This window comes from Ictidomys tridecemlineatus, chromosome 12 (assembly GCF_052094955.1).
Source record: "Ictidomys tridecemlineatus isolate mIctTri1 chromosome 12, mIctTri1.hap1, whole genome shotgun sequence".
Lineage (NCBI taxonomy): Eukaryota > Metazoa > Chordata > Mammalia > Rodentia > Sciuridae > Ictidomys > Ictidomys tridecemlineatus.
The window spans coordinates 59,867,346-59,890,549 of record NC_135488.1 but is presented as its reverse complement, the minus strand read 5'-3'; the positions used below and the strand labels follow the sequence as shown (position 1 = coordinate 59,890,549).

Sequence of the window (23,204 nt, the reverse complement as noted above, 5' to 3'; positions counted from 1 at the left end):
GAGCTCTACACTGCATGCTAGTCAAGCACTCTATCACTAAGCTACATACCCAGCCCTTCCTCTTTCCTATTAATAATGACCTTTCTAATGCAGATTCTCTAAACTACTTTGTTTATTATATTGACCATTCCCCTACCGTAATGTACATACTATTCTGGAAAAAAAATTTTTTTTGGTACTGGATAATTAACCCAGGCACACTTTACCACTGAGCTGCATCCTCAGTCCTTTTTGCTTTTTTATTTTGAGACTGGGTCTCACTAAATTGCTTAGGGCCTCACTAAGTTGCTGAGACTGGCCTCAAACTTGCAATCCTCCTGCCTCAGCCTCCCTAGTTGCTGGAATTATAAGCATATGCCACTGTGCCTGGTGGAAAGAAATTTCTTTCTGGTCATTCACTGCTTTTAGAATAATGTTTGACCCTATAGTTGATGCTCTGTAAATATTTTTTAATGGGTGAGTAAATTATTACATTGTTTTCATATTTGGGTATACTTTAGTTTTTACACTGCCCCTATTGATGGACATTTTCTTTCAATTTTGTTTTCCCTACTTTTCTGAACAATTCAATTGAATAGTTTTATATGTATATCATGATCTCTAGAATAAGTTCCTGGGGGTGGAATTGTTTACTTACATTTTAAATTTTGAATAATTGTCTCCCATCTTTTTCCTCCCCTAAGGAAAAAAATATCAATTTACAATCCTGCTAACAAGGTATTAGAACACCCATTTCCCTACATACCTACCTATACCAGGTATAACCAACTGTTAAGGCTTTGCCAATCTGAAGTATAAAAATGATATCTTAATTTAATTTCTTTCATTATGAGTAAAGCTGGGCACCATTTCACATATTTATTCACTTTCTATATTTACTTTTACATTTGTCTCTTATTTTTCCATGATTCTTTTAGATTGTTCTGCCTGTGTTTTTTGCTAGTATATCATTGTTTGCTTTAGTACATTTCCTCTCTCTAGGCTGCAACCAGACATAACCCCAGAGAACAGTATACATCTGGGCCACCACTCTATGCCTGGAAAGTTTCTAACTCTGGTGTGCACATCTTCATGCTCATTCTTGTTCATATTTTTGTTTTTTTCCCTAAAAAATAATCATATAAGCACATATCCAGTGTTTTTATGCTTCATGCTAGGCACTATGCTTGGCAGCACTTTACTTTTATTTTCTCTTTGTTGTCGTTGTTGATTGTTATGTGTTGCATATATAGGTTTTGTTTTGTACTGGGAATTGTACCCAGGGCCTTTCACATTCTGGGCAAATGCTCTACTCCGTGACCTACACCCCCAACCCCTTATTTTTATTATCTCTTTATGTCCTAGCAACACTATTAGGGATTTCTAGTTTATCTCCATATCTATAATTTATATGTATAAAGAAACTGAGAGATGATGAGAGTAAGTGACTTACCTAAGTTCATATATCTAGTACATGATGAGGCAAGGATTTGAACCTAGGCAGAGTGGCTCCAGAGCCTGTCCACCTGTCCGTTAAGCTCTGTTTCATCAAGTAATTGTAATGGGATATGTTGTCCATTCTATAGGCATTTTTGCCCATATGTCCCCATTCAGAAAGTTGACTACAGTGACTGAAACAAGGGAAAGGTATTCACATGCAAGTCTGGAAGTTTTATCTTATAAAACTTGCTTCCATTTACATGGTTAAAGTCAAACTGATATAAAAAGGGATATGTGAAAAGTTTCACACCTACTCTGATCTCATCTACTCTGTTTCCCCTGCCTTCCAAACATATTTTCTGTTTCTTTACAAACTTACAAAATAAATACCTATATACATAAAATATCTACCACTCTTACACATAAAATAGCATACTATGTATACTTCTAATTGTTTTCACTCAATTAATCCAGAGGTTATAAAACACTTTCATTCATCTTTATTGAGTATCCCTTTACCCAAGGCACTGGGCTGGTTGTAGAAGATTTTTATAAAAAAACATGAAAGACAGAAATCTCTGGCCTCAAGAAGTTTACATATAGTTCTGTAATGGTAGCACAAAGTATGCTATTTATATGACATGGTGCTCTCATGGCTATTCATGGCCTCAATCTCAAGCAGATTCCCAAGCAGATTCAGCTGTCTGAAGGTAGTAAATATGTACCTTGGTCTTTGGGGTCAAGGTGGGAGATCTACTGAATTATAAATCTCTAGAATATAAGAACTAGTGTTATTTACCAAATCATTAGCATTTTGCAGTTTGAACAAATGAATCTTCCAGAAACCTGCCGTGTGTGTGTGTGTGTGTGTGTGTGTGTGTGTGTGTGTGTGTGTGTGTGTGTATGTGTGTATAAGATTTTTAGAGCCATTATGATTTTAGAATTCATCCTTGTGTGAGGAGTCTGGTCAAGTTGTATTAAAATGAAATTTTCATGTGTCTAATATAGAACTGAAGAGAACTGAAGGAGGAAGACTTATCTACAAAGGGTTTATTTAGATGTGGTCTTCTTATTGAGGCTTCTTCCTCCATGTACTCCTATTCCATGAGCAGAAGGTTGAAAAAGTTTATCTCAACTGCAGTATAGTATTTAGAGCCATGGACAAGCTACCCTTGAATTATTTGTTTGGGATCTCAGTTTATACATATCACATCCTTATTCTATTATGACATGTTTGTTCCAGATACTCCAAGAGCCTTATGGAGGCAATATGGAATAGTTCAAATTCTGAGTCTGCCACTTTCTTGCTGTGACAAATTGCTGGACTTCTAATTGTTTTCACTATCCCAAAGTAGATACCATGAATCTCTGTGAATTGATTCAATTTATTTTCCCCACTGAGCTTTCTAGCCAACAAAATAACTAAAAGAGAACATGTAGAACTGATGTTTATCTAAGCAGCTTTAATCAAAGATCACAGTGCATGCTATATGTATAGTATATACATAACACATATATTATCTAAGCATTTTCATGCTTAGTATGATGTAAAGGAATATTCTTTGAAGGAATATGAATTCCAAAGAAAAAATGTCAGAGTTAAATGTCACAACTCACTCCAGTCAGAATGACAGCTATTATGAAGACAAACAACAATAAGTATTGGCAAGGATGTGGGGGAAAAGGTACACTCATACATTGCTGGTGGGACTGCAAATTGGTGCAGTCAATATGAAAAGTGGTGTGAAGATTCCTTGGAAAACCAGGAATGGAACCACCATTTGACCCAGCTATCCCTCTCTTCTGTCTATACTCAAAGGACTTAAAACAGCATACTACAGGGACACAGCCACATCAATGTTTATAGCAGCACAATTCACAATAGCTAAACTGTGGAACCAACCTAGATGCCCTTCAGTAGATGAATGGATAAAAAAAATGTGGCGTATATACACAACGGAATATTACAGCAATAAAAGAGACTAAAATCATGGCATTTGCAAGTAAATGGATGGCATTGGAGAAGATAATGCTAAGTGAAGTTAGCCAATCCCAAAAACTCAAATGCCGAATGTTTTCCTTGATATAAGGAGGCTGATTCATAGTGGGATAGAGAAGGGGAACATGGGAGGAATAGACGAACTCCAGATAGGGCAGAGGTGTTGGAGGGGAAGGGAGGGGGCAGTGGTTTAAAAAGGATGGTGGAATGTGATGGACATCATTATCCAAAGTACATATATGAAGACACAAATTGGTGTGAATGTACTTTATATATAACCAGAGATATGAAAAATTGTGCTGCATATGTGTAATAAGAATTGTAATACATTCCGCCGTCATTTTTAAAAATCAATTTAAAAAGATGACCAAAAAAGAATAGTAATGAACATGGTTTTCTCTTAACTTTCTGCTCATGACTGCCAAACTTTTGTCCTCTGAAGAATGTTTTGTGACAAAGGTCCTTTGCTTTGAAAGTCTGACATGTCACAACATGAAAAGGATCTCTTTCTTTGGAGGTACTTTTTTGGGTACAGGATAGGCTTTGTTTGGTTTGATTTGAAAACCCAAAATTTTGGTTTTTGTTTCGGGTTTTTTTTGCCATCCTTTGTGTTATAGGAGTCTGATTTAGTTATCTTTTTTATCACTGTGACCAAAAGACTTAACAAGAATTTAGAGGAGAAAAGTTTATTTTGGCTCACAGTTTCAGTGGGTCAGTCCATGGTCAGCCAATTCCATAACTTTGCACCCAAGTTGAGGCAGAACATCATGGCAGAAGGGTGTGATAGAGGAGGCAATTCAGGACGTGGCATCAAGAAAGTAGAGATCTCCACTCACCAGGACAAAATATAAACCCCAAGACATGCTTCAAGTAACCTGTTTCCTCCAGCACACCCTACCTCCTATAGTTATCATCCACTTACTTCATATAAGTGAATTAATTCACTGATTAGGTTACAACACTCATAATCATTTCACCACTGAACCTTCTTATATTGACTCACACATGAGCTTTTGGGGGACACCTAATATCTAAATTGTAACAGAATCTGATGCTTGCTGCCCATGCCTGGTTTGAAAGAACAGGGAAAGGCTTTTTGTGCTTTCCAAGCATGGAGATGGGTAGGGCACTTACCCTGTCTGGGTATATATGCCTGTTCTCTATGTCCTGTGCCTTTAGAAACTTCTCATTCAGTGTCTGCAAGTTAGAGGAAATGCATTACTTTGGAGACTTATGGATATTTGGAAATTATTCTTGAATCATGATAATTTTGATCTGTTTCCTTAGGCTCTTTATTGAGAAACTACCTAAGCATCGAGATTATAAATCGGCTGTCATTCCTGAAAAGAAAGATACAGTAAAGGTGGGTCTTCATTTTCATAGTTGCCCATCAAAAAACTTCAAAGCACCACAGACTGACTTTAAGACAAAAGTAGTAGTCTCTGCATCTTAGCATGAAACCCGGCTGAGATGCTAAGGCCATCTCATCACAACAGTTATGAGGTAGAAGGTATGATATATTAGCAGGTATTTAAATCACTTTTTTGAACATTCTTGCCACACAAGTTTGACCTAAATCTTTTTCTCTACTTACTGGCTGGCATTAGAATTGTTCTAATTCTTAGTTTCTGTTTTATATCTCAGAAATTAAAGGAGATTGCATTTCCCAAAGCAGAAGAGCTGAAGGCAGAGCTGTTAAAACGATATACCAAAGAATATACACAGTATAATGAAGAAAAGGTCAGTATATAAATGTATAGAAAAAGAAAATTATTTTGGTTCCTTAGGCTATACCCTGATATTGTGATTTTAATGTGATAGTTCATTTTGGGGGTGCAAAGGCCAGTAACAAAAAAGAAATGATTAGACAGAGTATTCTAGCATAGATTTAGTTTATTTTTCCAAGAGGGTAACTTGAGGGATATTAAAATCTATTGCCTGTCTGCTATATCTCGGGCACAAATATCAAAAACAATGAAAACTCTTACCAAAACAGGTTTTAAAGATCATAGAATTTGGAGGTTTGATTCACCTTTGGTTAAACATAAAGCTGTTTGTAATCATTGATTATTCAAGCTGCCTTCAAATGATTCCTGTTAAGAATTAATCCCAGCTACTCAGGAGGTGAGGCAGGAAGATTTCAAGTTGGAGGCCAACCTTGGCAACCTAGCAGACCCTGTCTCAAAATAAAAAGGGATGGGGATGTAGCTCAGTGGTGGAGTAGCCGTGGGTTCCAACCCCAGCATAAAAAAGAAAAAAAAGTTCAACCTCTGGGGAAATGCCAGGGATCTACAGTGATGTCATTTCAGATGTGCATACGTACTGCAAGCATTTCCATGTTATTGTGTAGTTGTCTGCCAGGCTCTGTTCTGGATTCCAGTGTTGACAATTAGCAGAGGTTTGAACAGCTATGAGGTATGTATTTCTAAGGCACTGAGTAACTTAAAACTTTAATGAAGGAGGTTATTACTTATTATTTCTTTTTTTTTTTAATTTGGTACTGGACATTGTACTCAGGGACACTCGACCACTGAGCCACATCCCCAGCCCTCTTTTGTATTTTATTCAGAGACAGGGTCTCACTGAGTTCCTTAGCACCTCGCCATTACTGAGGCTGGCTTTGAACTCGCAATCCTCCTGTCTCAGCTTCCTGAGCTGCTGGGATTACAGGCATGCGCCACTGAACCTGGCTTACTTATTATTTCTTATTAGTTTTAATTGTTACTCTACGTGGAACAGATCACCAGAAAAACTTCATTTGGGTTGAAATTCAGTGGAGACCCCTGATATAGCAGGTATAAGTTTGGATTTGATTCTATTTTATAGCCTTACTTAGGATATTTACATGGCACAGTTAAAGAACAGAACTGTACATGATACAAGTTATTAGGTACAGACAATTAGGAACATCAAAATTTCAGTACAGAAGAAAATAGGTAGAGTCATTAAGGGAGGATGAATGTGGAGGTTTGTTTCACATTTGGTTACATCTAAAACTGAAAGGATTGGGACTTTAACTGTATTTGAAAACAGGTATATGGTGTCTGGGTAGAAAGGGGTGGGGACTGTATTCCGTTAATATAGAGGTACCAAGGGAAGCATAGATCTTGTGTTGGAAAATCAGATCAGCACAGAAGTACATTTTGGAAATCTCACTTTCCCTAAGAAGAGTTTCTTCTAAGGTGTGAAGTGTTAGCCTAAGTCTTTTCCTCCCTTTGTAGAAGAAGAAAGCGGAGGAATTTGCCCGGAATATGGCTATCCAGCAAGAATTGGAAAAGGAAAGACAGAGGATAGCACAGCAGAAGCAGCAACAGCTGGAACAGGAACAGTTCCATGCCTTTGAGGAAATGATCCGGAACCAGGAGCTAGAAAAAGAGCGACTGAAAATTGTACAGGAATTTGGAAAGGTGGACCCTGGCCTAGGTGGCCCACTGGTGCCTGACTTGGAGAAGCCCTCCTTAGATGGGTTCCCTACCTTGCCTGTGTCATCCACACAGCCTTCAGACTGTAACACAACCGCAAGGCCAGCTAAGCCACCAGTGGTGGACAGGTCCTTGAAACCTGGAGCCCTGAGCAACTCTGAAAGTAGTGAGTCTATTTACTGTTGTCTTCTTCCATTTTTTGCTACCCCAGTGTCATTCTGGGGGATTCATCCTAGGAGTGCCTCTGTGATCCCACTTACCAAGCTCTAATAACAGAACTTCCTTTAATAAGGACTGCCATACTGTGTTCTGTCACACTGGCTGTCTTGTAAAAGAAGCATTTGTTGAAACCATACAGTTTACCTGAAGCCAGGTCAATTTTTTGAAAAACTGGTGCTATCCTTGAAAGTCAAACCCTCAGCTCTTAAGGGATTTAAAATGGTCAGTGAGTTAGAAACTACCATTAGCTTTTCGTAAAAAATAATCTTAAAATATAAGTACCACGTGCAATTCAGTGACTAACTTCAAAAAATAAGAAAAAAACAGGCTACTGAATTGTGCTTGCCCTGAAAGCATTTCTGATTCTTAAAGAGTTTAGTCAAGATAAATATTGTGTATAGTGGTCAGTCTTTCCTCCTGTCACCTTAATGGCAATCAAGAAAATAATAATGGGGTAAATTGATGAGTATGTCTTGATCATTAGAGGAATCTGTGGAAGGCCAGAATCGATTTTCAAGTAGTCATTTAAAGAAGTCAGCTTTGCTAAAAACCCATTTACAGGTACAATGTAAGAAGGGAAGGAGGGCTGGGCTCTGAGCCCTGACCTTTTGACATCCACCCCCATTTTTCTGGCAGGCTTATCTCCCACTACTGTTCTTTCCTACGTATTCTAAGTTTGGGGAAATTGAACTGTCATGTTCCCAAGACATTTCCTGCACTGCCTTCCTAAAGAGGTTTGTTAACATTTGCCTTCTACCTACTTCTGTTTCTGCCTTCCTGCTTTTCTTGAAGTCTTTCCAGTTCCTCTCCCTTCAATAAGATTGATTCTGTTCTCTGTAAAACTCCCAGAGCTCTTTTTATCTCTAATACAATTTAGATCATTTACCTGATCATGTAGTCATTTGTCAATAACTAGATTTTCACTTCCTGAAAGTTAGGACCTGAGTCTTGCTTGAGTCTAATTCACATTTGTGTTCCCTGTGTAGGCTGAGCACAGTGTCTACTTGGTATGCATTTAGTAAGTGAATTTATTGAATTGAAGGGAAGGGACTGTGCCAGATCTTAATTCATCATCCTTAGATGTCATCATCAGACTACCAAATGACAGTATCCCCTGGTCTGTTGTTGTCACCTCTCTGGAAGTTCAGACCTTGCTGTTCAATGTGCAGAAACGGAATATACTTTTTAACTTTTTTCCTTAATATGAAAATATGGCTATGAAAGTTGCTCCCTAACCTTAACTTGCTGACCTTCTCATGGGGTTTCTCCGTGGTGCTCAGGAACTGGGTCCATTCTTGACATCCTGAAGCAGTTTTATGAGCTACTTTGTTCATGTCTTTTTAGAGGGATCAGGCTTAAGTTTTTTGTTATTTCATCAGGTTGGGGTTTGGCATTTAAACTTTCTTCTAAAAGACTAAATTCAGAAGTAAGTAACTACCTAAGTCAGGTTATATTATCAAGACAATATATACATCATTGTATGCTTCTTTGAAAATCATACTTTGATATTCTTATGAGTTCAAAGAGAGATAAAAAAATAAAATGTTCAGTTGAATGGGGGGGTTATTTTGTAATCTTTTTCTTAGATTCTGACAAAAAATTCCTAAATATCTTAGAAATGTTTTTGAATGTAGTAGTTTACCCTCATCTTACCTTGAATAATTAAAGCCTACTCTTTTCCTAAAGTATCAAGGGCATCAACTCAAATGTCCAAAGTTTTCTCTAAATCAGATATGGGTGAGACTCAAGGCACAATTCATCGTTTTCCAGCTGTGAGCCTGTGAAGTGAATAAGTTACATGCTTCCAAAATATAAGAGTGGAACAGGTATAGGACAGTCAAGGAAGAAACAAATGAAGAATGGAGTGATTGGAGCAGGCTTAGTAGTGCATGCCTATAATCCCACTATGTGGGAGGCTGAGGTGAGAGGATTCCCAAGTTCAAGGCCAGCTTGGGCACATACAAACAAAGGAAAAACAACATTAAGTTGAAAAGTTGTAGAACAATCTCTTTTGATTCCCTGTCCTGCATCCTGGACACACTATGACAAGGATTGGACCCCTCAAGACCTCAGACAGCTCATTGCTATATTTTTGCTGGATTCATTTCACCCAGCAGCTCTCATAGGAGATAGGGTCTTTTGTCCTCATCTTGTACAGACTGGAGTTTTGGGCTGATGGCTCTATGGTTCTAGGTGCTTGAGGAGCTGCTCCACTCCTACAGATCTAATAGGCATTGCCCTACAGGGGACTCTTTTTGATGACCCTGCTCCTGTGTAATGTCTCTGTCCAGACCCTCAGGCTATCTGAAACATATTTTGAAATCTAGACAGAGATCACATGGTCTCACAGTTCTTAGGGGACTTGGCTCATATAACTATGGAGGTTGAGAAGTCCCACAAAAGCCTTTTTGTAAGATGGAGACCCTGGAATGCTGATCATGTGGCTTAGTCAACATCCAAAAGCCTCAGAATCAGGAAGCCTAATGGCATATTTCTCAGTCTGGGAATTGTGAGAATCTAAGAGCCACTGGTACAAGTCTTGGAGTTCAAAGCCTAGAAAGCCAGTTTTTATTTCCCAGGGGCAGGAAAAGAAGAGTGCCTTACTTCTGCCATTTTTGTGTTTCTATCTGGGCCCCAAGCTGATTGCACAATGCTCACCCATATTGAAGGCAGATCTTCCCCAGTCTGTAGAACCACACATCAGTTTCCTTCAGAAACCCCATGAAAGTCACAACCATAAATAATTCTTTACCCTATAGGTATTCCTTAATGCAGTCAAGCTGACACCTATAATTAACCATCGCATCTCCTAATGAGCTGAAGCCACAGGGTAGAGATGAGACTTTACAATACTTTTTTTATGCCATTAGAGTGAGATGCCCACTCAGTGTCTAAATTTGCAGGGATTCCAGTGACTTAGCATTGCTCTCCCAATGCTAGCAGCTGTGAGGTTTGCTTGGAATGATTCAGCTTCATGGTCTCAGACATGTTCCCTTCTCGATTACAGTTCCTACAATCGATGGATTGCGCCATGTGGTGGTGCCTGGGAGGCTGTGTCCACAGTTTCTCCAGTTAGCCAGTGCCAACACTGCTCGGGGAGTAGAAACATGTGGAATTCTCTGTGGAAAACTGGTAAAAAAAAAAATCTCTTTGAACTGAGACTGTTTATTTTTCTTTGACCTCCCATGACTCTCAGCGAAGCTATTCAGGGCCGGTGTCTCTTTACATCAAATCCTCCAAGAAAGGAACCATGAACTATATACTATAGTCACTTTGGGTCTGTTAACTCTGTATTTGGTTGCTTTTCAGAGTCCTTTGAATTGAACTGATTAGTATTATAGTTAGAAATAGCTAACTAAAGTTAGTAGGAAAATCTAGCCACTACCTATATCACTATGTTTTAAGCACCTACTTTTTGATAGGCCCTAGGAATATAAAATATATGTAAGGCACAGAGTACATGCCACAAAAAATATCCAATCACTCTGGAGAGATGGGAGATATACAATAAAAGATAAATAGCATTTTGATACTATGTACCATACAATCACTAGGAATTTTGAGGAGGAAAGATCAATGAATAGAGGTGCTTAAAGAACCCATTACTAACTGCTGAATGAATCCATGAATGAAGTGGAACAAACTTAACCTGAGTCCTAATGAGAAGGACTTAACAGTGGAGAGAAACTGCTTTAGACATAAGCAAAGGAAGAGAATGGTACTCCACCTGGAGCTTTTCAAGAACCACGAGTGCACTTCAACAGGGCTGTGGCAGTTACCCATGCTATGCATCAGAGGGGGACCTGGGGTTGATCTCAGCATCTCTGGCTTCACAGAGCCCCCCAGAAATGCACATTAGCATCCAAGGTTGTGAACCACTGAGGTGAGGGATTCAGGGAACATGAAGGAGACTCATGCTGTGGTGGGAAGTACCTTTGCTTGTGTAGAAGTTTGACTTTCCAATGTGTGGGGTTGCAGGAGTGCCCAAGAATTGTGACAAGCTATTTTTCCTTTGGCAGATGAGGAATGAATTTACCATTACCCATGTTCTCATCCCCAAGCAAAGTGCTGGGTCTGATTATTGCAACACAGAGAATGAAGAAGAACTTTTCCTCATACAGGATCAGCAGGGTCTCATCACACTGGGCTGGATTCATGTAAGCAAATCTGAGCTCACTGAGGGTTCTCCTCTTTGTTATAGACAATGCTTGTTTCTTTCTTTGAATGGATTGTATCTAGGTTATTTATTCTTTTTCTCTCCTTTGGATACAGTTCTTAGTATACTTGACTGATTGTAGTCTACCATTGATTTTTGAGTACTACTTAGTGATTTTTTAACTTTTTATTTATAGCCTGTAGTCTTTATTATGCACCATGTACCTTCATGTAAACCATAAGTGCCTCCAATATAGTTTTTCAAATGTTTGCATATCTTGGGTATACTTCTTGTAACTTTCAGATAAAATATAATTTCTTGCATAAAGATTATTTCTTAATTTTTCTTTCTATTGTTTTCCATTCCTCACTTTCACATACCAAGCTGCTTTTCATATTGTGTGACATGCATGAGTTATAGACAATTAAATTGGCATATTTCTGGATTTGAGAAGATTGAACATACTTGAAATTCAGAACTAGAGAAATAGTGACCTACAAGGCAGTCCCATGTGCCTTTGATCTTCCTGTAATCCAATTACAGAAGTAAATACTGACTTACCTGTTTATGTGTAGTCTTCCCCCTCATTGTAGTAGATGAGGGATGGAAAACATGTCCCCTGTCTGCCCAGGAATACATATTTATGTAAGATATGATTTTAGTCTCATACAAGAGATGATAGAAATAGACAATGAACAACTCTTCACATGAGGTAGAGTGTGCTAAGGACCTCAAGAGGTACTAACAGGGCACCGTGGAATTCACAGGCAGAAGGGATCCGACTCTTCACATGAGATAGAGTGTGCTGAGGGCCTCCTGAGGTACTAACAGGGCACCATGGAATTCAGAGGCAGGAGGGATCCTACCTCGTATGATTTAAGAGAATTTTGGCAAGATGGGCCAAAGACAGTTTCATGTGATGGGGACAGCATTAAGAATAGGTAGACTGTGTTCCTAGAGCACTAAGGGTACAGTTTGTTGGGATTTATGGTTCATGTCAGGAAATGGTGGTAGGTATGCTTTAATCTGCTACATTGGAGCTGTGTTCTTGAGGATCTTGGGTGGACAGGAAAAGTGGTTCTGCTTTTAATAAATGGAGAACTCTTAAAGGTTTTTGAGCAGAGTAGTGATAGGATCAAAACCATACTTTAGAAAACTTAACATAAAGGTAGTTTTAAAGTAGGTTAAGTGGGGAGATCATTTAAGAGGTTAGTGTGTTGATAAAATCTAATAAGATGAGAGCTGGGGTGATGGCAGTATGTTTGGGAAGGAGGAGATGAATTCAGAGGATTTGGGAAATGAGTAATAGAGGATAATGAGTAAGAGCCAGTGATGACTCAGAGATTTTGATCCTGGCTCATGGGGGTGGCAGTGATCATCTCATAAACAGACACAGGGGATCCAGAAGGAGGACTAATTTTTGGAAGTGGGTTTCAATTCTGAGCAGGTTGAATTAAGGTACTTGTGAGACACCAGATGGTTGGAGGTAGTCATCATGTAGTTGGAGGCAGGTACTCAGGAGCAAAATCAAAGCAGGAGAAGGTTCTGAAAGTCTTCTACATTGAGCTAGCCTTGGAAGTTAAGGAGAATTGAGAGCAAGAAGAGATTCACAGGCTTCTGAGAGGAGCAGAGAAATTAGTTGATAGTGAAAAATGAGACAAAGAGATGTGTCAGGTTCCTGTTAGGATACAAGATCCACAGGAGGAGGGATATTATAAAAAGAAATTTCAGGCTACTAACCCGACCACATACTCTAGAAAGCCCCAGCATGGTGAAGATTTGTATCAGCTTTTTGGATTTGGTGAGGTTGTTGAAGACCCAGTTTAGTGGATTTTAGACCTTGGTGGGAGTAGACTATAAGGTTTAAGAAGTCATGGGGATTGAGGTTGTGGCAATAGTGAAATGGACATGACCATTCTGAGGAGCTTAGCTCTAGAGGAGGAAGAGAAATGGAATGGTGGCTTATGGCAAAAGTGGACTTAGAGAATGTTTTCTTGATTGTTTAGTATGAAAAGGCTTAAATGTGTTTTGATTTTGTTTTTTCAAAAGCTTTAGATTTTTAAATATAATACATTTATAAGTGTACCTAAGCTGAATGTACACTATAATGAATCATAAAGTAAACATCTTTGTACACATACTACCTAAGATAGGAAATAGGATGCTGCCAGGAGCCTGCTCCTACCCAGTCACACTTCCTGGAAAAGGTGAGCCTTCTCCTGAGTTTTCTCATCACCCCTTCTTTGCTTTCTTTGTAATTTACCACCTAAATGTGTATCCTGAAACATTATAGTTTAGCTTTGCCTGGTTTTGTCCTTTTTGTAAACAGAATTATATGTATTTTTTATGTCTTGCTTCTTTTGCTCTGCTCTCTGAAGGTTTATTCACATTCTACAATTTATTCTACAATTCTCATTGTAGTTATCTGAATATGTTCTTATGACCAGTGAGCCAAAGGAATAGAGTTAAAAGGACAAGAGAGCTAAGGTATTATGACAATAGGAAAATATCAAATCTGAAGTACAAAGGGAGGTTTATCTTCCTGTGAGGTAGAAAGCATCCATTCCTCCAAGACAGACTTGAAGGAAGAGAGATGGATATATGGAGAGATTTTTTAAATGATATTTGGGCCAATCAAGGGAACTTTTTAGGCAGGTAAAAAATTGATTTCCGTAAGGTTTGGAGTCTAGGTCTACTGCAGGGCAGGAGGGAGTGAGAGGTAGATTTAGAAACAGGAGTAAATTGGGGAAAGTTTGTGATGATTACTATTTAGACTTCATGAAATTGATAGTAGTTCAGCTCCTCCCACCTCCCATGATATTTCTGCACCATTTCTTCCTAGTTTAGGATTAAAAACAACAAAAAAGGAGACTATAAGGTTTGCTCAGATCTTAAAATTTCAAGAGGGGAATGCAAAAGATCATTTTTTTCTTCTTTACCTTGTCAACTGTAAAACAGCTTCCCTGGTCAAAAACATTTCATAGTCACATGTTGATCTCCAGCTATTGGAGATCCCATATGAAGATGCTCCTTCTCTTCTTGTCTCAGTCCTTCTTAACTCTTACTGGCCCTCCCATGTGGCCACTCTGCTCTCATCCAGGTGCTGAGGCTGCCGTTGGCATTCACTCTCCTTGTTCATTTTGCTCCTTTGGCACATTGTTTCATGAAAAGGCTTTCCTCTCTCCCCAGCAGGGTAGACACCGTGAACATAGCTATTGTTGAGGGAACTTGCTTAGAACTAGAGGGACCAGGGGACCAAGGTAAGGTTTTTTATTTTTGTTTTTTAATTTTACAGTTATTTATTAAGCCCCTGCTCTGTCCTTATGTCCCTTTATAATCTTTCAAGCTACCCAACTTTAAATTTGGGAGCTCGATTGTGTAGGCCTAGTTTGCTTCCAGTTAGAATCCTGGGCACTAACCAGGAAATGAATGGTATTGACACAGGCTATTGCTCCCTAGCAGTCTAAAGAATTATATTATCATCAGATAGAAACTTTTTTTTCCCCTTGTAGTCACCAAAATTCTTCCATGCCCTTTGAGGACCCTGCCCAAAAGACCTCCAACCCCAGTGAGCTCATCATGGTCTTCTGTGGAGTGATTCTTCTGGTTCAAGAACAGGAGGCTACACATAAGAATCATTTAGTGAGCTTTCAAAAAGTGTTCACTCTCATGATGGATATTTCCAGGGGTGGGGTGTGGGAGTCTATGCTTTTGACAAGCTCTTCAAGAGATTCAATTTTTGCACAGCACATTTGAATATACTAGTTGATTCCACTTATTTTCTGTCAGTGGAGGTTGGTGTCCTTTTCTTTTTCCAATTTTGTTACCTAAGACCATACCCCCTCTAAGATGAACATGTCATTATATAATTGTCTATTTTATATACAAGAAATGTGCTTAATAAAACATGAAATAGTTGGTAACAAATGAAATAAAGTGAATGAACATTTAAATATTACTTGAACTCATTACCTCAAATTTCAACATCTTCTCCTAAATAGCACAGGCTCCTTTGCCTAATTTAGCTAGCCCCTGGAATCTGAGTAGCTTCCTACCTCCTATATCTTTCTTGGGTGATGCTTTAACCTCAGAATGACTGTCCATTGAACTTCAGATTGACATGTGACCTTTTAACACCTTTCGGGAAGAATCATTCATCTACTTGTGGCTTATTAAGTCCTTGATTTCTATCATGTTGAAATATTGGGCAGCATGTGCCCTCTGTTTCAGAATGAGTGATTCTCCATGATTAGAGAGAGCTCACCAGAAGCCAAATAGGCCTTGATGATCAGTTAGAACTTATGAGTCTCTATAACAACTGAAACCTAAGTTGTCCAGGGAGATGCTCACACTTCCTAACGATAAAAAGGAGAAATTCACTCTCCTTCCATTCACAGTTGTAGAAGAACCCACCTACCTTGTCAGTGGATGCCCAAGATGACTTCACCAACAGCTTCAAGCTTCAGTTCTTCAGGTCCCAGGTGAATCCAACATTAGAGTTCTTGAATCCTTCCTGATTGGTTCAAAAATAGGAGGTCAGAGCAGGAAATATCAGCAAATAGTCTCCTCCCTTGTCTTCAAGCCTGAGGCACAGATGCCTTTTTGGGTCTTCTGTCCTGCTAGGCCTGTGATTATTACACTACAGGTAGCCTCAGTCATCCCCATTCATCTCATGATAGCCACAGTGGTCTCCCCTCTTGTCTTTATTCCAGAGAGAGGCAGTTACTGGGACACCTGTAATAATCTTCCCATCTGCCATGTCTAAGACACAATATATGCTGGGATCCACACCCCCAACTCCCAAAATGCTAGTCTCTTCACCTGCAATTTCCACAATGAGGTCTCTTCTTTCATCTCCATATCCCCAATGCCTATGACCGTGAACCTGTCTCTTGGTCTCATGTGTAAGATACAGCTCCTGATGCACTAGAGTCCCCAATGCAGGCCTCATGCAGCTCTGTGTCCTAATATCAATGTCCATGCTCTTTCACACACACATACATTAATATCATGTGACTCCACAGCCCTGACACCTGCCACATCTATGTTGGAGATCTCCTTCCTGGACTCCATACCTGCTAAATCCAGAGTAAGGGTCTGAATCCTGCTACATGCCTGATGCGGGTCTCTTAGCCAGTTTCCTAGTGTCTTGGACCACAATGGAGCTCCCCACATGGCTCACCACACCAGTCCCCTGGCCTGCCCACACCAACTCCAGGGAAACCTGGGACCTAGATCTGGATTTCCTTTAGAGAGGTCCAAACTTCTGTAATTAGAACATGGCACAACATTGACTTCTGCCTTATCCATTCTGAACTCAGAATTCAATTCTCCCTCTGTGCAATGGTCTTTAGAATTTAACAGTGTAGATCAGTATGTTTCCCCTATGATATCCCAGATAGAAGTTTTGAGCTCTGCCCTCTGCCCTCTCCATACCCCACTAATTAAGTGATTTCCTATTTACCCTTTGCTTTGATACTCCCCTCCCCCAAGCTCCACAGCTTACAGCCTACAGCTGGCGAGCCACCAGGAATTCCAGAACCCATTGGACCTCATGAACCAGTGATAAAAGTTTCCATTATAAATAGTCCAGAGAAAAGTTTTTCCCATTCTTTTCTTCCCTTCTTTTTGTCTGCCTACCACCCCTCCACCCCCCAACCCCACCATGAATGTTCAGGCTGCTTAACACCTTCAATCTCTTCAAACAGGAAGTGAGAAACTTTCAAGTTGCTGTCTTCAGCTTACTATTAACTCCATTCTGCATTACTCTCCCAGACCTCTCTTCCTGCAAAGGTCCTATGGGTGAATTAAATGAAATGTGCTAGCTTATTTCCTATGTTGTTTATATCTGTGAGGTAAGGCGGTGTATGTACTTGCCTGGGTTTAACACTGCATTTCTTTCTGTTGGGTAAAAATCACTCTATCTATCAGACCATCCAAAGAATTCCAAATTGTGGTTCTGCACAGTCTAACGAGGACATTCTGATACAGTAGGATACATGACACTGAAGTGGGATTTTCCCCACAGTTGCTCTCAAGAAAAATCCCCACCTATTTAGTTGTCATTATGCAGAGACAGACCAGATCTAATAGTTGTGCTATTTTCTTAGTCACTTTTATCCCCTTCGCCTCTCTCACTGTATTCCTCACTTATAGACAACTCTTCCAAATTCAAAATTTTGCTTATTTCTCTTTTTTCTATAAGCTATTTTATTTTATTTTATTGGTACTGGTGATTAAACCCAGGGGTGCTTAACCATTGAGCCACATCCCCGGCCCTTTTTTGTACTTTATTTAGAGACAGGGTCTTGCTGAGTTGCTTAGGGCCTCGCTAAGTTGCTGAGGCTGGCTTTGAACTTGCAATCCTCCTGCCTCAGCCTCTCCAGCTGCTGGGATTACAGGTGTGTGCCACTGCATCCAGCTTATTTCTTGTTTTCTAAAACCATATAATAGGCTGGGCACAGCAGCACATACCTATAATCCCAGCAGCTCAGGAAGCTGAGACAGGAGGATCATGAGTTCAAAGCTAACCTCAGAAACAGTGAGGCACTAAGCAATTCGGTGAGACCTTGTCTATAAAAAAAAATACAAAATAGGGCTGGGGATGTGGCTCAGGGTCAAGTGCCCCTGAGTTCAATCCCCAGTACCCCCCAAAAAATAAATAAATAAATAGATAGATAAATAAGTAAATAAATGAAACTGTGTAATAGAAGTATATGTTTCTTTTTATTTTTATTAACAAATAAAATCATATATTTATAAATACAATGTACAACATGTTTTAAATATAGAATGTTAAATCAAGCTAATTAACATAGGCATCTTTATCATTTTTCTATGGTAAGAACATGTAAAAATATTTCTTTAGCAGCTGGGCATGATGGTAATACACCTGCAATTCTACCTACTCAGGAACTAAGAAAGGAAGATCGCAGGATTAAGGGCAGCATCAACAACTTAGACCCTCAACAACTTAGTGAGATCCTATGTCAAAATGAAAAGGGCTTGGGATGTAGCTCAATGGTAGAGCACCCCTGGGTTCCATCCCAATGGAAAAATAAATCTTTACCAATTTTATAGTATATAATACATTGTTTTTAACTATGTAGTCACCCTAGGTATATAGGTCAGTGGGAGAGTGTTTGCCTAGCTCTAGGTAAGGTCCTGGGTTCAATTCCCAGCACTGTAACAACAAAAAAAATCATATTGTTTGGGGTTGGAGATTTAGCCCAGTGGCAGAACACTTCTCTGGCATATGCATGGCCCTGGATTCAATTCTCAGCTCTGAAAAAAAAAAAAAGAAGAAGAGGAAGAAAGTGAACTATGCAGTCACCATATTGTATAAAAAATCTTTTAATAATAACAAAAAAGAAATTATGAGTCTCTTCACATACTTTATTACATTTATTTGTTTACAAGGCTGGAAGAAGTGTCCTTACTTTGTATGAAATTCAAGTGTACCTCTCATGGTTGTAAACAGCTTTTTACTTGAAAAGGATGTTAGGGCCAATTGTTGAGATGTCCTACCTTGGCCATACCTTTCTTCATGGACCAGGCGTGACTGCCCATCCTCACCAAAAGTTCTCTGGTTTGTTTTCTCTTCTCAGACCCATCCCACACAGACCGCCTTTCTCTCCAGTGTCGATCTACACACTCACTGTTCCTACCAGATGATGCTGCCAGAGTCAATAGCTATTGTCTGCTCCCCCAAGTTTCAGGAGTGAGTACACAGGACTTGGTTCTGGGTGTTATAGGGAGGCAGTAGCAAAGAAAGACTCAGCAAAAGATCTTTATACTGGAGACTTCTTCTTTATAAAATATCTAGATTGTAGCAGTAATTGGCTGCTTTCTAAAAGTCTATTATGATAAACCTATGATACACATGCTTGTTTTAAAAGATATATAAGCAATAGTTTTATTGCTTTTATAAGAGAAAATCAGAAGAGCCAGATGCAGTAGCACATGCCTATAATCCCAGCAATTTGGGAGGCTGAGGCAGGAGGATTGACTCTCAGCAACTTAGTGAGATCCTGTCTCAAAATAAAAAATGAAAAGGGCTGGAGATATAGCTCAGTGATAAAGCACACCTGGGTTCAATCTCCAGTACCAAAAAAAAATAAGAAGAAGAAGAAGAAAAAGTCCACAAGAAACTTAAGAGGGTTTGACTTGAAGTGATAAGCATTCCAAGAGTTGAGTGAGTTGAGATTAAAGAATTTCAAATATATGCTAAGCGGATAGAGCTCAGTGGTTGAGCACTTGCATGGCATGTGTGAGGCCCTGGGTACCATCCCTGGTTCCATACAGACACACAGAAGTTCAACATCAAACTCATTATATCAGAGTGTTACTTCTTTTTCATTCCAAAACTTGTTGTTTACTATGAGTTGTCCCAGCAAAACCAGTGTGGTAGCAGTGATGAATCATTCCCTAAGTATGATTCATTCACCAGAGAAGAGACGTGTAAGCCAGCATACTATGGAACCTGTCTCAAAATGACCTCTGTTCTACTATGTGTGAGAGTGCATGCCTGGTCCTTTGCTTGCCTCTAAACCTGCCCTTTTTATTTTAGAACTGGATTCTTTAAATTAACTGACCATGGGCTAGAAGAGATTTCTTCATGTCGCCAGAAAGGATTTCATCCCCACAGCAAGGATCCACCTCTGTTTTGTGTATGTATCCTGTTAGAAAAAATTAGAGCTGTACTGCAGGCAAGGAAGGTGCATGGTCCTGCCTGGCCCACCTGGAAGATCTGCTTTGTCACTTCTCTTTTCAGATCTCTGTAATAAGGACAGACATGAGAAGCACTGTGGGATCTAAACAGATTTGAATCTTAGCTCTGCCACTTAATGACTGTGTCTTTGAGGCTACTTACCCTTCCTGGGTCTCATCTTTCTTATCTGTAAAGTGAGGATAATAATAAAACATGCTTTATAAGGTTATTGAGAGAATTAAATAAAGTAGGTACTGGAAGTATAGCTTAGTAGTAGAACATGTATTTATCAGGCATGAGGCCCTGGGTTCAATCCCCACACATACACAAAAGAAGTAATGTACAGAAAGTATCTAAAACAGTACTGGCTAATTAAATGTTAGTTTTGTTCTTCACCAATTGCCAACCCTATACTTTGGTAAGAGATTTGAATGCAAAGGAAAAAAGCACCTAAGATAACTAAATTAACTATATTTGATCTAGAATTTTCCTTAGATAATAGGTTTTTTATATCCTTCCTCAGAAGTTGTTTTAATTTCCCCCAAAGTTGTGTCCTGTGAATAACAAGCTTAGATAATGATCTTAAATCAGTTTGTTTCAATTTGCCCCTCATATCTAATGTGATAGTGTTTTTTATTCCACACTGGCCTGGAGTATTACTATTTCTTTTGGGCTCAGAGTGAAAAAAAAAAAAGACAATATGAAAAAGGGACTCAGAACCTTGTCACTAAAAGGAACTGGGATATTTGGAAGAGAAACCACAGGAAGATCTGCAGTGATAGAAAAGCCAATAAATAAAAAAGATATAGGGAGTTCTTTTTACCACTCCCAGCACTAAGACTAAGACCTCAGGGAATGACAAGTCTTCAACTGAATATGAGGAAGAGCTTTTTCTTTTTTAATTAGAGAGTTAAATATAGTAGTTGGGTTTATCCCAATAAAATCATATATGCATGGAATTTGATTTCAGATCCTTTTCCCATCTCTCCTCCTTCCTCCATTCTCCTTGAGGAAGAACTTTCAGACCAATCTGTTAAAAAATAGATCAATCTGCCTTGGAACATAATAAATATCTAAGTTCTGGGATGTTGAAATAGAAACTGCACCATCAGGAAAAAAAAAAAAAAAAAAACAGGGACCAATGTACAGGTTTCCAGTTATAAAGACTCACATGTCACAAGTGTGTATTCCCCCATGTAATAATAGGTGTACTTTATTATCTGATTGGCATAATAACCAAAAAATTCACTAATATTTTTTTAAATAAATGTTTTTTCTTCAAATGGACATTTGAAAAATAAACAAGATATATGGACAGACCTTAATTCAGTCTATGAGTAGTGCTGATTCCCAGACCTGTTACCGTAACCGCCAATTAAGTGGTAGTCTGGTCTCCAAACTAGGAAACCATGGCCTTGAATGAGTATTTTAAATAAAGGGTTTTGAAAAATGACATTTCAGAATTTTCTAGGACTTCACCTTTCTTTTTTCCTGTTGCAGAGCTGTACCCATGTGACTGTTGTGGACAGAGCAGTGACCGTCACAGACCTTCGATGAGAATTTGTTCACACACCTTCTGAGGATTATAAAACTATATCAATGTACTGTAGCCCCTTAATTTAAGCTTCCTGGAAAGCTTTGGAAGTTTTTTAAGACAGAATAGGAAGGTAGCAACACCTGGGGAAGAATTGATTTTTTATTTCTGGTTTAAAAAGAAATAATTGATTATATTTTTTAGGCAAATCTGGAAAGGAGCATAATCTCAGTAATGCAACTAACTCAAAAATTAAGTCAAAAGAATGGTATGAGGAGCACCCATATGTCCTTCTTTCTGCATTCACCAAGTGTTAACCTTTTTTTCTTTTAAGCTATCTTATAATTTATCTGCCAACTTGTTTATAATCTACCTTTGAACTAAATGAGGGTATCTATGCAGAAATTTGGAAGCCATCTAGAAACCTTTTGGGTTTTCCTTTTTATGGGAATATTAATGGAGCTTATTACAAGGGTGGGGGACATCTCACTACATCTGAACAGACAGTGAGACTCACAAACCCTGATGAATGATTTTGTCTGGAATTGTGTTATTTAACAAATATTTTGGGATATATTTCTTCTGCAGTAAAATAACAACTTATTTTGTTGTGTTCTAGAGTGATCTGTTTGATCAAGCATCACATAAATAGGCTAAGTAAAATATCTAGTGGTTCTGGGAAAGGGGAGGAGAAAATGAAATTTGAGAGGTACTGACACTAAAGGTGTGTCCCAATTCACTTTTAATTATTCAGTGTTTTTTTCTCGGCCTACTGCCTTCTTCCAGGAGCATGAAGTCATCTCTGTTCTTTTGGTGCTATCTCAAGTGGGTCATCCCATTCACTTCCTCCTTCTGTACCACAAGCTTTCATCTGGGGATAGTGGAGTCTTTGTTTGGAATACCAGGTACACTCCAAGTAAATGGTTATCTTCCCTAGCTACCTACCCTGCTCATTTTATTGTGTTGGCTATTCTTTCCAACTTGGGCAACATCTAGGAAGGTGTGTGAAGCTGTGCTTGATACTACATTTTTTTTTTCTATGAGCTGAGCCTAGTGTTGTCCTAAGGTGGCCTAGAAATAATGGTGGTATTTGTGACAATTCATGTGAGGACAGGAGAGTAAACACCTTGGAGAGAATATTTGGTCTATATCAGAATGCATGGGGTGTAGGGAGTCTGAAAATATATAAAATTTTGCTTCATTTTAGATTTTGTGTCCTGAATTTTGTCCAGTTTTTATTGTTTAGGCTCGTGGTCCTTGAACCTTTCCCCTCAAAGAACCAAGTTTCTATATTCTTTTTCTTCTCTTGGATTCTTAACTCCCAAGATACCAGAAATTCTTCTGTACTTTTGGTATAGTTCCAAATGGGGAGCCAAGTGGATTTGGACAAGGGGAAGAGCGACTCCACTGATGAAACCCAGAGGCAGCCTGGCTCTTCCAACTTGCCCTGAACAGTCCTGAAATTGCCTGGTCCTATGTTTTCTAGGGAACCCATCCCTGTATTCCACTCTCTAGTTTGCCACTTCGTTTAGGGCTATATTACTTTTCCCCCCTGGTATTGGATATTGAGACCAGGGCTTTATACATGCTAAACAAGTGCTCTGCCACTGAATCACTACCCCAGCCCTACTTATTTTTTATTTTGAGACATGGTCTCACTAATTTATTCAAGTTGTCCTGGAACTTGTGATCCTCCTGCCTCCTGCCTCAACCTTTTGAGTTTCTGGTGCCACTGTACCTAGCCT

At 39.0% G+C, this 23,204-nt stretch overlaps 2 protein-coding genes across 3 annotated transcripts in view; both read left to right on the top strand.

Annotated features, from left to right (window-relative positions):
- Positions 1 to 22,063, top strand: part of Stambp (STAM binding protein) — a 30,938-nt gene extending 8,875 nt beyond the window's left edge. For both annotated transcript variants that reach the window (XM_005329345.5, XM_013360367.4), the window contains exons 3-10: positions 4,706 to 4,781; positions 5,063 to 5,158; positions 6,640 to 7,006; positions 10,067 to 10,191; positions 11,079 to 11,216; positions 18,823 to 18,935; positions 19,785 to 19,884; positions 21,426 to 22,063. In XM_005329345.5, coding sequence (XP_005329402.1) covers positions 4,706 to 4,781; positions 5,063 to 5,158; positions 6,640 to 7,006; positions 10,067 to 10,191; positions 11,079 to 11,216; positions 18,823 to 18,935; positions 19,785 to 19,884; positions 21,426 to 21,482 — 1,072 coding nt within the window. In that variant the 3' untranslated portion in view covers positions 21,483 to 22,063. The remainder of the gene's footprint in view (positions 1 to 4,705; positions 4,782 to 5,062; positions 5,159 to 6,639; positions 7,007 to 10,066; positions 10,192 to 11,078; positions 11,217 to 18,822; positions 18,936 to 19,784; positions 19,885 to 21,425) is intronic.
- A 156-nt stretch (positions 22,064 to 22,219) lies between these two features.
- Actg2 (actin gamma 2, smooth muscle) overlaps positions 22,220 to 23,204 on the top strand; it is a 45,403-nt gene continuing 44,418 nt past the window's right edge. Inside the window, exon 1 of the mRNA XM_013360368.4 lies at positions 22,220 to 22,364. The gene's annotated coding sequence lies outside the window, so the exon portion shown is untranslated. The remainder of the gene's footprint in view (positions 22,365 to 23,204) is intronic.